General features: G+C 37.1%; 1 protein-coding gene across 2 annotated transcripts in view; it reads right to left on the reverse strand.

Moving 5' to 3' along the window:
- LOC145981978 (uncharacterized) overlaps positions 1-16,649 on the reverse strand; it is a 69,508-nt gene that overhangs the window by 27,583 nt on the left and 25,276 nt on the right. The window contains exons 6-10 of one of the 2 annotated variants that reach the window (XM_083115492.1): positions 15,136-15,369; positions 12,282-12,449; positions 10,085-10,339; positions 4,611-4,814; positions 3,567-3,793 (exon numbers count right to left, since the gene is read on the reverse strand). In XM_083115492.1, coding sequence (XP_082971618.1) covers positions 3,567-3,793; positions 4,611-4,814; positions 10,085-10,339; positions 12,282-12,449; positions 15,136-15,369 — 1,088 coding nt within the window. The remainder of the gene's footprint in view (positions 1-3,566; positions 3,794-4,610; positions 4,815-10,084; positions 10,340-12,281; positions 12,450-15,135; positions 15,370-16,649) is intronic. The other variant, XM_083115493.1, reaches the window with a different exon arrangement.

Here is a 16,649-nt window from a genome sequence, read left to right on the forward strand (position 1 = left end):
GCCTTTCAAAGCAAAGATTTTAGCCATTTTACCCCTTTTCAATGTTTTGATGTACTACATATGCAACTTTCAACTACTTCCAAAGACATATTCTCTTGGTTGTTCATTTTAAGTACATTTAATGCAGATAGGTAGGGACATTGAATTTTCGCGATGCGCGAAATTGCGAAATGTGAAAAAAAGAGGCAATTTTGAACATTCTGCACGTAACTACACCCCCAATGATGAAACATGCATGAGTTTTATTCACGAAGTAATGCGAAATGTGTGCTTTTCCACGAAATGAACGCTTTTTCGCGAAATAACAGTGAAATATCATCAAATTATGTAGAAAACAAGCAAAAACCGGCAATCGAGGTTGTGCGCGCAAACTGTCGATTTTTAACGAAACGTTTGCCTAAAGTTTCTTACCACTTGCAGCTGAAAAACGTTATATCTTCTATCACATCAGGAAGATGCTGCAAATTGGGATTTCCCATGTACATAATCTCAGTTCGAAATCAAGCTGCATTCCTTTTTTCCCCCGAATTTCCACTCAACTTCCAGTTTCATTGAACTTGCTAGCTGTAGCAGCGATAAGATTAGTCTGTTCCCGCACATCAAGGGAAACAATGGTGTCATTTGTGTTCAGTCATGAATGAATTTTGTTTATCATGTGATTTTCAACATGTGTTTGTGTATGTGCAGTAGTGATTATTCTATTTGATGGACAGCAAGGATATCCTTTAAATACATACAATGGATAAATCACTTAAGATATGTAATTTAGAAATGAAGTGATTTTGTGTTGATGTTTTCTTTTTGGTTGGACAGCTAAGTACTTGTGTATGTGTACAGTATATAAAAATGAAGTAGTGTATCAATTTATAGCTCTTTTGTATGATGTTTCCTCCAATGATGAAAAAGTGTGTGCCAATTTTTTTTTTCACTGCTGGTATATACCACTGATATAATATTTTATTTACCGCTCTCCTCAGTTTTTATTTACGATAAAATTGTCTCTTAATAATGACTAACGAGAGATACAATTTAAAACCATGCAATGCAGAGGTTATGTTAAGTGTACACTTTAACTGATAAAAGGTAGGTGCAGACTACTTAACTTTGACTTTTATTTACCGCTTTTCCAACGAAATGATCTTTTTTCGCCGCTTTTATATACTTTTTAAATGTGAAATTCATGAATTTTATTTACCATAAATCAGTGTCCCTACAGATAGGGTAATTGAGATTGAACCCAAAGTTAAAGTGGGATCCAAATCAATGTGGAATGTGCCTCGCCAAGGATTGAACTCAAGACTCTTTCATTACAATGTAACTGCTTACAACTACACCATCACGTAGGGATGTGACGAAGCTGAAAATCCATCGATGCCGATGTACTCACCGATAATTTTTGGAACCGATGCCGATATTTAACCGATTCCGATACATAAGATTATTCAACAGAAATGGGATGTTATTTTCACCATGACAAAAATACATTTGCTATGTAGTGTACATTTCTATTGCATATCATATGTACATTTGCATCTACAAAAAGTGGTTATGTGAACTTTTAAGAACATATATTCTCAACAGATTTAACATTAGAACACAAGCAGTTCTTTGAAATGCAAAATGAATTCTTGTTCTTAATATTGTAAATTTAATGCTAGCAGATTCAACTTCAGAAACATGGGTGTTGGAAGCACTTCTGGAAGTAACCTACTTCTTCTCTTATTGCAAATCTGTTCAGCAACACCGAACACTCATTCACTGAATACTGATTTTTGAATTTCCAATATAACAGTGGATCCTGGTCATGTGGACTAGTTGGTTCAGCAATGTACTGTTTAATTACTGATTTTGAGGTAGGTTGATCCTCTGAATGAGAGTTTGCAATAATTTTGTTACAAAAACTCTACAATGATGAAGAATCATAACCTAATTTTCAATAAAACTAAAATATAAAACTTATTGGATGGTAAAAAACTAGTATTATCTCTACCGGTTTAAATATCGGATTTTTGCTGATGCTGATATGTCAATTTCTGCCGATTTTCATACATCTGTAATCGGCTTCGAAACATCCCTACCATCACGGGAGGGTCACATATGTTTTGCTTTAATTGTTACAACACTGATACTTATCATCTTACTTTAGTATCTGACATTAGATTCTATTGTGTTCTTAACTCCTGAAAAGCTGTACAATACATGTAGTCCAACACTGTGTTGAGGATATTAAAGATGTACACACAAAAGACACCAAAAGTTCCAATTAATAATACAGTGTGTCCCCAAATAATGTTTACACGCTTTGAATGTTAATAACAGAGAAACTATTAACTGACTTCTATTTGAAGCTCCAGTGTCAATGTTGAGAGTGTGTAAGTAGGCATTCTGTTGTTTTTAGTTTCATCACAGCCCGCCAGGCGGTATACAAAATGGCAGTGAGTAAATTTAACACTTATTAGATTTCTACCTGTGGGGAACTGTGACGAAGGATGTGTACACCACAAAGCCATGGACATTGGATGACAAGGGACATGCCATTGAGACTACCTGTGATTCCCTTCCCATAGAAATCATATCTGTGTTTGTTGATCTGTTTAGTATTGCAGACGATGTACTGCTGCCAATGGTGGTCATTTTGAATGACACCAAAATGAAGTTCATACTAGCTGTTATTAGTGTTCCTGTTATTAACATTCAGAGAATGTAAACACTACCTTGGGACACACTGTATTATTTCTCTTAGGTATGAGACAGATTAATCGGTACTCTAATTAATTAATCGATATCAGCCAATATAGGCATATTGATGCATCAGTTTATCAGTAAAATTACCGATACATCTACAAATATCATAATTTTAATGCAATATTGTGTCATTTTGTTACAATTTTTAAGGATATAAACATATAATCTCTATCCCATATGTTGTTTTGAAAAGTAAATTTCTAAATATACAGCTTCTTTTCCAATGCAGGAGTTTGGTTTATCTGGTAACGTACATATATTATGAGGTCAATGAACCATTTGGAATTTTATATCAGATCAGTAGAATATCGGTTATTGGTAGGGATGGGACCGATTAATCGGTACTCTATCGATATCGGCCGATATAGGCATATCGGTAAAATTACCGATTATTTTACCGATCCGATATATCGATTATTATCTGATAATTTAGTGCAAAATTTTGCCATTTTGTTGTAATTTTTATGGATAATATCCATGCCCTACTTTCTAAAAAAGTAAATGTCTAAATATGCAATTTATCTTGCACTGCAGTCACCTTGAAACACACATTTATTAAAGAGGTCAGTGAACCTTTGAAATTCTTCCAGGACCATTTCTAATTTTATATCGGATCGGTAGAATATCAGTTATTGGTATCGGCCAAAATTTCATATCGACCCATCCCTAGTTATTGGTAAATTTTATATTGGTAATTTATTGGTATCCGACAAAATTTCATATCAGTCCATCTCTAATATCTCTAACAAGGAAGTAATTCAAAATTATTTTTTTTCAATGTTATGGAAAAAACAACAAAAAAGAGATTAGGCAAAACATACTTTTCTGCAAGCTGGTACAATTGTGTCTTTGCCATTTCGTGGAAAGCCTTCTCCTGATTCTCCAGATCTTGTTGCATAGCTGTTTCAACTCCGTCCAGTTGCTCCTGGAACTCCTGCAACTTCTCCCGAACAGCAATTTCCAGCTGCTCTTGGTAGTAGTCCCTCAGTTCCACCTTCGCTCTCTCTAGTTGTCCTTGCAACAGCTTCACTTCATCTACGGCAGTTTTCTAGGTAGAAAGGATTCTCTTCATTAAGTGCAACTATTCATTGAATGATAATGCAACTAGTGTTTGGAAGTAGTTACTTTTAATGCAATACAAGTTACTTCCCTCGGGTAAGTGTGATGAAATAATAGTTACTTTTACAATGAAAACAATTACAGCTTGCTAAAAAATAAAATTTTAATCGTCCTGTTATACAGAGTGGTCAGTTTCAGGACAGGATAGATCAGGCACAGATGAGATGGTTAGGACACATGAAGAGGATGGATGCAGAAAGATTACCAGTAAGAGGTTACAATGCACAAGGAGTGGGAATAAGGCCAAGGGGGAGACCCAAGATGTCTATGGAAAGAGCAGATAGCGGAGACTGTTAGGAGAAGAGGACAAGATTGGAACACCATGGAAAGAGAGGAGTGGTGGACAACCAGGAAAAATGGAGAGGCTTGACTTCAATGCTGACCCACCCAGAGGCAGGAAACGGCAAAGGATGTTGATTGGACCATTCATATTGAAGCAACATGCGACACATCTCACTGTGGATGAACATATCAATAGGAATGTTTAACCCTGCTCCCTGGGAAAGTATGACAGTATGCGAGAGTATATTTATGTCCAAATTCAAAATGCACTCCTGTGGCAGAGTGGTTAGCCCAGCATGCTGAGATGACAGGGTCCCAGGTTCGAAGCCCAGCCTGTGCATGGGTGTTTTTTGGACAGTGTTCCTTCATCCATTTCATCATCTCATCTCATCTTCAACGCTACAATTAACCAAAAGTTAAAGTTATGCCAAATAACCAAATCAACAAAATAAAAATGCACTCACCTCCCTCTTCCTTAATTCTTCCAAAGTATTTTGTAAGCTAACTTTTTGCTGCTCAAGATGGCTACTTTTTCCCTTTTCGTCCTTCAATTTCGCTTGCAGTGTCTCCCTCTCTTCCCTGAGAACAAACAATTCTGCTTCGCAAGTCCCAAGAGCTTTCCTAGCTTTCTCTATTTCACCTTCAGCATCTCGCAACAATGTCTGTTCCTAGAAGAGAAATATTTATATATGCTTACACAAGATGCTTAATACTGAATTGTATTTGAACTAAGGCAAGGTGCAAAATCCTGATAAACATGTAAAATAAGCCACTGGGGTTGCATGAATAAAAATTAACACCTTTTCATTTCTCAGAGCCGCTGTGGTCTAGTCGGTATGGTGTCTGACTGCCACATGGTAGACCCGGATTCGATTCCCAGGGTAGGTGATTTAAGATCGGAATTTTTCTGGCCTTATCCCTGCATAAAGCAGCTCTGTGGCTCACCAGCCTATAATCAATGGGTACCTGGGAGCAACCCTGGGGGATAAAAGGCAGCCGGAGGATGGTTCTGATCACATCACCTCCAAACAGACTGAGATTGAGAATGTGTGGGGCCCTACCCCCACATCCCCTAAATATGCCTTCATGGCAAGGTGCTATATGCACAAGTCCATAGGAATACAGATGAGCATGTTCTGTCATTCTTGACGCATAATGAATTGGTCGATTTTGCAGTACTGAATGTCGCTAGTTGTTGCATCAGAGGTACGAGGGTCACTATTTATATTTTGAGCCTAACAATGAAAAAACAGGAATTTGGCATTGAAAACTGCTTTATTGTTTTTCGAAGTATTCTCCTTTATGGTCAATACACTTTTGCATTCGTTCGAACCATTTGTCAAAGCAGTTTTTCCAATCTTCTTGAGACACCTCCATAATATGGTTTTTGAATGCATCAACGGAGTCTTCTGCCGACGAAAATCGTTGTCCACGCAATTTATTCTTGACATTCGGGAACAAGAAGAAGTCATTGGGTGCCAAATCAGGACTGTACGGCGGATGACCCATCAATTCGATTTTTTGACTGTTCGTAAAGTCGGTTGTTAGACGAGATGTGTGACAGCTGGCATTGTCTTGATGAAGAATGATCCGACAGCGTTTGTTTGTTTTCCGTATTTGACCGAAGACCTCTGGCAAACAAATTGTTGTGTACCATTCAGAGTTGACCGTTCTACGTTCCTCTAAAGGCACAGTTGCCACATGACCAGTTTTCCCGAAAAAACAGGCGACCATTTGTTTCAATGGGCTTCGAGCATGAACAACTTTTGTTGGATTGGGTTCATCTTGAAACACCCATACAGTCGACTGCTGTTTACGTTCTGGCTCATATGCATATATCCATGATTCGTCACCTGTTACAATCTTATATACGTCTTTTGAAGCACCACGATTGTATTTATTGAGCATTTGTTTGCACCAATTGACGCGAGCATCTTTTTGAGTTTTTGTCAAATTGTGTGGGATCCAACGAGAACATACCTTTCTCACAGCTAAATGATCATGTAATATTTTATATATGCTGGTGGAACTAATGCCTATGGTTGCCTCAATCTCACAGTATGTCACATGACGATCTTGCAGTATTAGGTTTTGCACAGCATCAATGTTTTCTTGAACAACAACTGATTTTGGATGACCTTCGCGAATCTCGTCGATGAGCGAATGGCGGCCACGATTAAATTCGTTATACCAGCATTTCAAAGTGGCAAAGGATGGGGCTTCATCGCCAAATGTGGAAGTAAGTTGATCGTTGCACTCTTGTCTTGATAATCCACGTAGAAAATCGTAAAAAATCATTGCACGAAAATGTTCACGAGTTAATTCCATTTTATTGTTGTCGCGCAATCTCCAAGGCAACATAAACAACACAAATGAAGCTATTGACAAAACATTTGAAGTACATTATGGTCAATAATGCCAGACGATTCCATGCAAACGTCAAATCGTGCCTAACTTCAATCATTGTTGCCAAGGCTCAAAATATAAATAGTGACCCTTGTAATATGTGACTACCACTATCTTTACCATTCAGTTATGGTGGTGTTGTGTAACAGGGCATAGCTCGCATTCGCTGCAAAAGCATATTACAAAAAACAATAATTACATATCTGTGCAGTCCTTTGCGTAGGTTACACACCACAGGAATTTGAGCAACCTTTTCCCAGATCCGATCTTCAGAAACAGTTTCTTCGAAGTTCTTGACCCATGTTTGATACATGGGCATAAAACATCGTATCATGACTTGGAATATTAATGTTTCCAAAATGAATGCTGGGTGGAAACTTACCTATCACAGTTTCTCTAATGTGGTATTACAATGGTGCACCTGCTTCACGACTCCATCATAACTGAATGGTAAAGAAGGGGTTGCAAGGCAGCAGTAGTGTTACTTCTGATGCAACAACTAGTTATATCCAGTGTTGTAAAATCGTCCGATACATTGCTGCACCCTGTATATATCTATGAGAAATAGCTAGGTTGTAAAGTATGAGACAGAGCACCTAATTTAAATGAAAATGGAACACTCCTTGAGTACCTGCTTCATTACAGTTTGAGTACATCCTCCATTTTATTACTAGTGCTGTCACTGGCATTTCTCATGCATTAACAGGCTAATTCTGCTTAAACAGGAGTACTGACATGGAACCTGGCAGTACAAATCGAGTGCCGAGTGCTACGGTGACTAAACCATTGTCTGTGAGGAACCAAGCTGAAGCACTGGTGTCACTGTGGGGCACCCTGTTCTGCAACCCAAGTCCCATTAGGTGAAGCTGAAATGCTGCCCCCGAGGGACCAGACTGATCAACAATGACTGAAATGACAAAATGAGCAAGCGAGGCAGGGTATTTTGGGATACATGCCTGTTTTCTTTCATCATTTTATGCCAATAAGGAGGACGATGATGCTTTAACCTCTTGGTGCCCGAGAGATACTTTCCTGTAACCCCCGGGTGGCCAAGTATCTCAATCAAGATACCTTGTTATGCTCGTAGTTTTTATGTTATAATGTCGCTATTTTTGGCTCGAATTGCAATTTTCTTCTTTCATATTATTGTTAACACATATATTAAACAATAATGACTTGCACACCTTGTTCTTCCATAAAAAAAGGGGGGGATGGCAGCTTCCTTTGAAACTGAGTCAGTGGTGCATAGACATGTCTTTTGGAGGGTACAACTCGCGTTGTATTGTTCATATCATAATAGTGCAATTATTTTCTTGTTCTAGACATGCCAGCGATCATTTCCATGTGTATTTTGACAATGTCCTGTACTTTGTTGTCCAGGGGCAGAGGGGGGAATGGGCATTTTTCTTCAGAAATTTTGGAATTTTCCAGTTCCTCCCCTCCCCCCGCATCCATATATACACTCAATGTGCTTAAATTGTATGTAGTCTGAATCTACGGTTCATTCTGTGTATAACTGTACTTGAGTCATCCATCTACGGCAATTAGCCTCCAATATAGAGGCGTTTCAAGGTAACTCTGCAATCCGAGGCTTGAATCAGTGGTGCACAGACATGTTGTTTGGAGGGGGGCCTACAAGTCGTGTTCTATTGCTCATATGATAATAGTGCAATTTTTTCTTGTTCCAAACATGCCTGCGATCATTTTCATGTGTATTTTGACAATGTCCTGTACTTTGTTGTCCAGGGGCGGAGGGGGGGGGGGGGGGGGAGGGGAATTTTTCTTCAGAAATTTTGGAATTTTCCAGTTCCTCCCCTTTCCCCACATCCATATATACTAGGGATGGGCCAATATGAAATTTTGACCGATACCGATAAAGTACCGATATAAAATTTACCGATACCGATAACCGATATTCTACCGATCCGATATAAAATTAGAAATGGTCCATGAAGAACCTGAAATGTTCATTGATCTCCTTAATAAATATGTGTTTCGAGGTGACTGCAGTGCAAAAGAAGTTGAATATTTAGACAATTACTTTTTTAAAAAGTAGGGCATCGAGATTATCCATAAAAATTACAAGAAAATGGCAGAATTTTGCACTAAATTATTATTAGATATTTATCGATATATCGGATCGGTAAAATAATCGGTAATTTTACCGATAAACCGATATGCCTATATCGGCCAATACCGATAGAGTACCGATTAATCGGTCCCATCCCTAATATATACACTCAATGTGCATAAATTTTATATAGTCCAACTTTATGGTTTATTCCGCGTATAACAGTACTTGATTTGTCCATCTAGGGCAATTAGCTTTGGACTTACAGTCATTTCAAGGTAACTGTGCATTTTGCTGAATGGCTCAGTGGCGTGCAGACATATCGTTTTGGGGGTACAAGTCATGTTGTATTGTTCATATCATAATAGTGCAATTATTTTCTTCTTCCTAACACTCCAGCGATTATTTCCATGTGTATTTTGACAAACTCCTGTACTTTATTGTTGGGTTGGGGGGAGCGAAATCCCCATTTCTTCAAAAAAATTATTGAATTTTCCAGTTCCTCCCCTCCCTCCATATATATGTCGAATGTGCATGAATTTTTATATAGTCCGAATCTATGTTTCATTCCACGTATAACGATATATTATTCGTCTGTCTATGGCAATTAGGTTCCGATCTCCAGTCATTTTTATAAAACTCTGCATTTTGCTCAAAAATTGGCCTGGGCACCTGGGGCTTACCTGGCGAAAGAGGGTCCAAAAGGTTAAACTCCAACCAGAGCCCTGTCTTTTCTTGAACCTAACTAGCCAATGACATTGGTGATCTTAATCACCCTGACCTTCAACAAGTTACACAACAATAGATAGACACATTAAAGTCAAGGGGTGCAGTTTCCCTCACAGAGCATGAAGAGCCTAGTGGCAGATGGAAGTTAGAATTTTACATGGGAGCTTTGGTAAGTATTACTTTCTAGATACCCTAGAAAAACATTTCTTAATAGACTGCACAAAGCACACGATCGGAAAAAAGAAGAACTGGCTCTTACAAAAAAAAAAAAGCCAAAATATTGCTCTGTTGAGTAAACACAAGTTGAAAAGAGAAAACTTTCATTGTCCGTAAGAAAAACATGGGAGGTCAAAGTGCATTTATTTAACCATACTTTAATACGTGGCTTAATAATTGCACTTACAACTTCAACATGATGAAAATCCATAACCTAAAACATGACTCGAATATGGATACACTCGCCAGGCTGGCTCTGTAGCTCAGTTGGTAGAGCTATGACACGGTATGCCAGAGATCCGGGTTCAAGTTCTGGTTGGGCCTACATATTTTGCTGAAAATTCTACGTAGTACACCATCCATGTGTGTGAAATCATTGTTGTTTTCTTTTGTTACTAATACTCACAAGCATTTTGAAAAAATTGAAATAAATTTACATCTTATGCAAAACTGTATCTCATTTCCTTAATCTGTAATGTTAGCACACAATGTGAGTTAAGAGACATAACTCTGTACCTTATTCAAGGATTCTTCCTGCGAATCGATTTTCAGTAATAACTCCTTCTTCTCCTGTAGCAACGACTCCTTCTCATGCAGAGATGAGCTGAACTTCTCTGCTTCAGCTTGCAGCTTTTCTGCCAGTTCCTGAATACACTTTGCATGCTGACCTTGCAGTATCTTCTTCTCTTCTTCAACTGCATCTCCTTTCTCCTTGAAAGCTTTGGCGAGGTCCAAAGCCTTTGAAAGCTCTACATCATATTGCTTCAGCTTCTATGATAACAAAAGACAAAACATCAAATGCAACAACAACATATGAAACACAAAAGGCAAAGTTGAAACATATACTGAATATCATGGAAGGGTTACACTTATTTTGGTAAAACACATGCCAGGACTTTTCCAGGATCTCCAGTTATTTTGCATAAATTTTGCATTTTGTGCATTTTGACCTTTTTTCGGGAGGGGGGGAGGGGAACACCATTTTTTAAAGTATTTTTGAGGGGATTTCCCCCTTTCCCCCTCCATATGTACGCCGAATGTGCATAAATTATATATCGTCTGAATCTGTGATTCATTCTGCATACAACAGTATATCTTTCATATCTCTAGGGCATTTAGTTTCTGAGCTAGTCATTTCAAGGTACCGATGCATTTTGAAGCTTGAATCAGTGGCGTACCGACCATTCCTTTTGGGGGTACAACTCAAGTTACATTGGTCACACGACAATGATGCAAATATTTTTCTGTTTCTTACATTCCAGCGATAATTTCTATGTGCATTTTGAACTTTTCATATCCTTTTTTTCGGGGGGGGGGGGCGAAACCCCATTTTTTAAAAGAAAAAGTATTTTCAGGGGATTTCCCCCCTTTCCCCCTCCATATATACGCCGAATGTGCACAAATTATATATCGTCTGAATCTGTGATTCATTCTGCGTACAACGGTATATCGTTCATATCTCCAGGGCAAATAGTCTCTGAGCTAAAGTCATTTCAAGGTACCGCTGCATTTTGAAGCTTGAATCAGTGGTGTGCCGACCATTCCATTTGAGGGTACAACTCAAGTTACATTGGTCATATGATAATAATGCAAATATTTTTGTGTTCCTTACATGTCAGCGATCATTTCCATGTGCATGTCGACACTGTCATGCACTTTTTTCTTGTGGGGAGGGTGGGGGAACCAATTTTTTTTTTCCGAAATTTTGGAATTTTGAGAGTTAGCCCCCTCCCCCCTGCCACATATACGCCGAATTTGCATAAATTTCATATAGTCTAAATCTCTGGTTCATTCCACGTACAACGGTATATCACTCATCTCTCTAGGGCAATTAGTCTCCGATCTACACTCATTTAATTGAAACTCTGCATTTTGCTCAAAATCGGCTCGGTACCGAGAGGCTTACATGTGAAAATCACCTTGGGCGCCAAAAGGTTAAAATCTTTTAAAGTTTGGAAATTGTGGGAATGTTCGAGATTGGTTCAGTAACTGAAAGGTGAAAACCTGAGTTCAAATCATGATTGACACAATTTTCTTAACTTTTCAATAAGTTATAGTGAGAATACAATTTATCAAATCAGGGTGGCTACTCTAGGACCATGATAAAATTCAAGTATAATTCCCGGTTTTCAAGGTGAACTTTCCAAAAATTCAAGGTCACAAACACATATATTTAAAATATATAATTTAAGATGCAGAGTTTACATTTGCCATTTCACATACTCAGATTTGAAATACATCTTCAAACACGAGTCACATACGTAACGGGATGAACTAAGTTACAAAAAAAATGTTAATTGTATAAGAATTTCAAACTCAAATGTACCTAATGAACTTCAAGATATCTTAGTTTGCAATAATTTTCAGTCGGTTAGATAGATTGTTCTGCAAAGGATACTAACGAATGCAATTTTTCATGTCTACAGAGAAAAATTCATGCATAATTCCCGGTAGGTAGCTACCCTGCAAATATGAATAGAGTGAAACCTTGATTTTACAACTTTCATGTGCAAAGGTAAAATAACCTCCTGCACATGACAACATGTGGGAGGGGGGGGGGTATAGATGTAAAATCCCAAACACTCACAATTTCAGTCACTTGAGGTGATATGATCAGCAACATGCTATAAATGAGGGGAAAATGAAAAATCCACGAATGGAAAATCAAGATTTCACTGTGCTACTATGATGAAAAACAAGAAGCTTCAAGTACCAAGAAAAACTCTGCTAGTTCAAGAAATATGTTCCTCCCATTGCTGTTCCATTGGCAATGACATCCAGATGGCACAGACTTCACTTGCTTTGTTTTATCATCTTTAATCCAGTACTTTAATGTTAGGTATTTGTAAGGTAAGAAGACTACACCAGGGTCTAACAGGAACTGGAAGAAAAGGAAATGATTGGTAGGAAGAGGCAGGTAAGAAAGGGAAACAAGCATAAAATAACAATTGTTTAAGGTTGATGATATAGTAAAACAGTGTGGTGTGCAACTGTGTTAAAAATACATATCCTGGTACTGGATGTAATCAGTAGAGGCACATATTTTTGGTAAATAAAAAAAGCAAAATTTCGGTACAAAAACAGTCTATTTCAGGTTCAAAAGTGGTAAATGAAATAAAATTTCAGTGTTATAGCGTTAATAATCACATCAAAAGTGATATATAAAATGACATTTTGGTTTTAAAATTGTGAATATAATCCTAAATTTGATTTAAAAACAGCACTTATTACACAAAATAAACTTATCCCTTCTAATAGCACATTTATGTAGTTATCAGAGTATTAAGTCTATTCCTGTGTAGAGGTGTTCATTTTCGCTTCTCAAATATTTACAGCACAATTAATCAATGTTCCGTGAATTGCATAACTCACAGGATACTTCAGACTTCAGAAAGTGTCGCGTCTCTATATAAACAGTAAATTTCGTGTTTAAGAGTATATTTCGCATTTTTCAGTTCATTTCGCATTAGTTTCGTGACAAGACAGAGTAGGAAAATGCACCTCACACCTTTCAGAAAAATGAAAAATGAACATTACAGGATGTTATTTCATATTTCGTGTTTTCGTCAAAAACAAAATTTGCATCCCTCTAGTAATCAGATAACAAATAAATATAGAATATTTTAGTGATAACAATTTGCCAATTGTCTCCAAATTTGGATATATTATCTACAAGACTGATTGATGAAATTGTTGTTTTAAGTTCACTTTACGCACAGAAAGGCTAATTGGGACTGGACCTACAGTTTAAAATGGGATCCAAACCACGATGTGCCTCCACCAGGTATCAAACCCGGGGCCCCTTGATTACAAGGCGACGACGCTACCACTGCACCATCGGGGAGGCCCTTATTATCTACAAGAATGAGAAGAACACATACAACAGCAGTTCTGGCAATGATGCATTCATATAAACAATCCAGATAAATTTTCAACCTAAGGTGCACATGCCTTGCTACATTACCCCTTCCCCTCACAGTCTGATTAGATGCAAAAACAATATTTGTATAATGTCAGCAGTGCATTACATATTTATTACTGATATGCTGTGTTATTCAATGGCATGTATTTCTAAATGGTAGGGATGGGACGATATGAAATTTTGGCCAATACTGATAAAGCACCGATATAAAATTTACTTTATATCCGATATTCTAACGTTTCGATATAAAAATACAAATGGTTCATTGGCCTCCTTCAAAACTGCATGTTACCACATGAACTAAGCGTTTGCAATGCAAAAGAAGCTGCATATTTAGACATTTACTTAAAAAAAAGTACGGAATGGAGAAATGTTTGTTTATGTCCATTAAAATTGTAACAAAATGGCATAGTATTACATTATATTTATAGATATATTGGATCAGTGAAATTATTGGTAATTTTACTGATAAACCAATATGCCTATGCCGGCCAATACCAATAAGTACCGATTAATCTGTCCCATCCCTACTAAATGGAATCGTCTGTGATTAAACTACTGTACAAATGCATGTAAATGAACCTGTCCTCTATTTAGCCAGGTGTACAAGCAGATTTAAATGTGGTATAAGTGAAGAATGGAGAAGGAGTGGAAAGTTAATAGTCTGAATGTACACAGTCAGATTTCATCCGAAACACACCACATACTATAAATGATTTGCTTGACACAATCCTACATGTAAAAATCAAGAGGTGTGAGGATCAAGAGAGCAATGTGGCCATGCCTGTAGCCTCTTCTGTAATACGCAGCTATGGGAAAAATTCAACATAGTGTGTGATCTTTCTAGCAGTAGGCAAAACCTGCTATGTATAAGAAACTTCAAGAACTAATTTACAATTATGGATCTATTTCAGGTTTCAATTGCATTTTCATGTAAAATTAATACTGGTTGAAACTGAACCCTGTCTTTACAGGAGAAAAACATAGACAGTACATCCTACAAAAAATTACAAATGTGAGGATACAAATAAGAAGCTTCTGAAATATCACCAGTTATGGTTTGTTGTAGTACAGGGTCTCTCACTTGCTAGCTACTGCTTTGTTACTGTTTGTTACTGCTTTGTAATCATGAACCACTGATTGTAAGTACAAACTTTCAACCGAACAAATATGAACCACTCTCATGTGCGTCACAACAGCATGGCCAAGAACTCAGACTAAAAGCACACGTCTGAACAATTGGCATTTAACTGTAGATTTGCTTAGCTGCACGCGCATGCTGATGCAAGAACTAGATAGTTGAGTTGAGTTGATTTGGTGTTTTAAGTCCACTTTATGCACAGTAAGGCTAATTGGGACTGGACCTACAGTTTAAAGTGGGATCCAAATCACTTGTGCCTCCACCGGGTATCGAACCCGGGACCCCTTCATTCCAAGGCAACGACGCTACCACTGCGCCATCGGGGAGGCCCCTGCAAGAACTAGAGAGACTGTGGCACTATCTCTAATGACATCACCATGCTTCGTGCACCAAGGTATGTCCTTAGCAAATTTCATTACATTATGACCAATAGTTTGATTTTTATAAGTGAAAATACGAGTCCGAGAGCGAGTGAAACACCCTGTATATGGTGTTTATGCTTACTTCTCTGTACGTGGTAACTTCATTTTCAACTTTCTGCTGATCCAGATGAAACTTTCTTATTAATTCCCTTTGCTGTATTTCATGATCTCTCCAGCGAGCAGCAAGATTATTCCATGCTTCGTGAAGTTGTGCAATTGCCATGTCCTTCCGCTGATCCACACGCATAGCTACTGCCACCTTCTCTTGTTCCTCCAGCAATCTATACTGTAGATGCTGAATTAACCGCTCACAGTGCTATAGGTTAAAAAGAAATCAACTAATAATCAGTGTAGTTTAACCTATAATGGAGTATTACTTGACAATAACAAAGATATAGCTAATGGTTTTGCGCAATTCTTTAAGAGCGTTTTTAATGATTCTATTCCAACTTACTCAATTCCTAGTGAAGTACCTATGATAGTAAATCAACCATTAGTATTAGATAGTATTACTGAATCTGAATGTGAAACTTCTATTAGAAAACTGAAATCGAAGAAAGCTAGTGGTCCAGATAGTATACCAGTTTACATATTTAAAGGATGTACTGATTGCTTATTGTTTCCTCTATGCACCATATTTAATTTGATTATAACCACCCAAATTTTCCCCGATAGGTGGAAAATAAGTAAAGTAACTCCTATACCAAAATCTGGTAACGCCAATGAAATCATCAATTATAGGCCTATATCTTTAATTTCAACACCAGCAAAAATTTTTGAACACATTTTATATAATAGAATTTGTTATCATGTTAAACCGTATATAACTCACCATCAGCATGGTTTTATATCCAAAAGATCAACCTTAACTAATCTTATCTCATTTACCCAATTTTTGGCAGACTCATTTAACAATGGTTACTCTGTTGATACTATTTATACAGATTTTGCTAAAGCTTTTGATAAGTTAGATCATGATATATTAATATATAAGTTAGCAAATTTCGGTTTTTCGTTTCCACTGTTAAAATTAATAGCATCGTATTTAAAAAATAGGAAATTTTATGTCACCTACAATTTTGAATCATCCCCTTTATATTATGTTACATCTGGTGTTCCGCAAGGCTCAAACTTGGGTCCCTTACTTTTTATAATATTTATTAATGATTTATCCTCTGTTATAAAAAATTCTAATTATCTGCTTTATGCTGATGACCTAAAAATATTTAAATCCATTACAAATATAAGTGATTTAGCGCAATTACAGAAAGATATAAACAACTGCTTTCAGTGGAGTGTCACCAATAAGTTAGATTTTAATATAAGTAAATGCAGAACTATTACGTTTAGCAGACATAACTTATCTTATACTCATAACTATACTATGAATGGAATAGTTTTAAATAGAGTTAAACTTATAAAGGATTTGGGACTTTTACTCGACTCAAGGCTTACTTACAGAGAGCACGTACAAACATTAGTATCGGATGCATTTAGAATTTTAGGCTTTATATTTAGAACTACCAGAGAAATTAATAATATTCAAGCTATTGCTTCAATATACAATTCGGTATTAAGAAGTAAGTTAGAGTATGT

Source organism: Lepisma saccharinum, chromosome 30 (assembly GCF_977018435.1).
Source record: "Lepisma saccharinum chromosome 30, izLepSacc3.1, whole genome shotgun sequence".
Classification (NCBI taxonomy): domain Eukaryota; kingdom Metazoa; phylum Arthropoda; class Insecta; order Zygentoma; family Lepismatidae; genus Lepisma; species Lepisma saccharinum.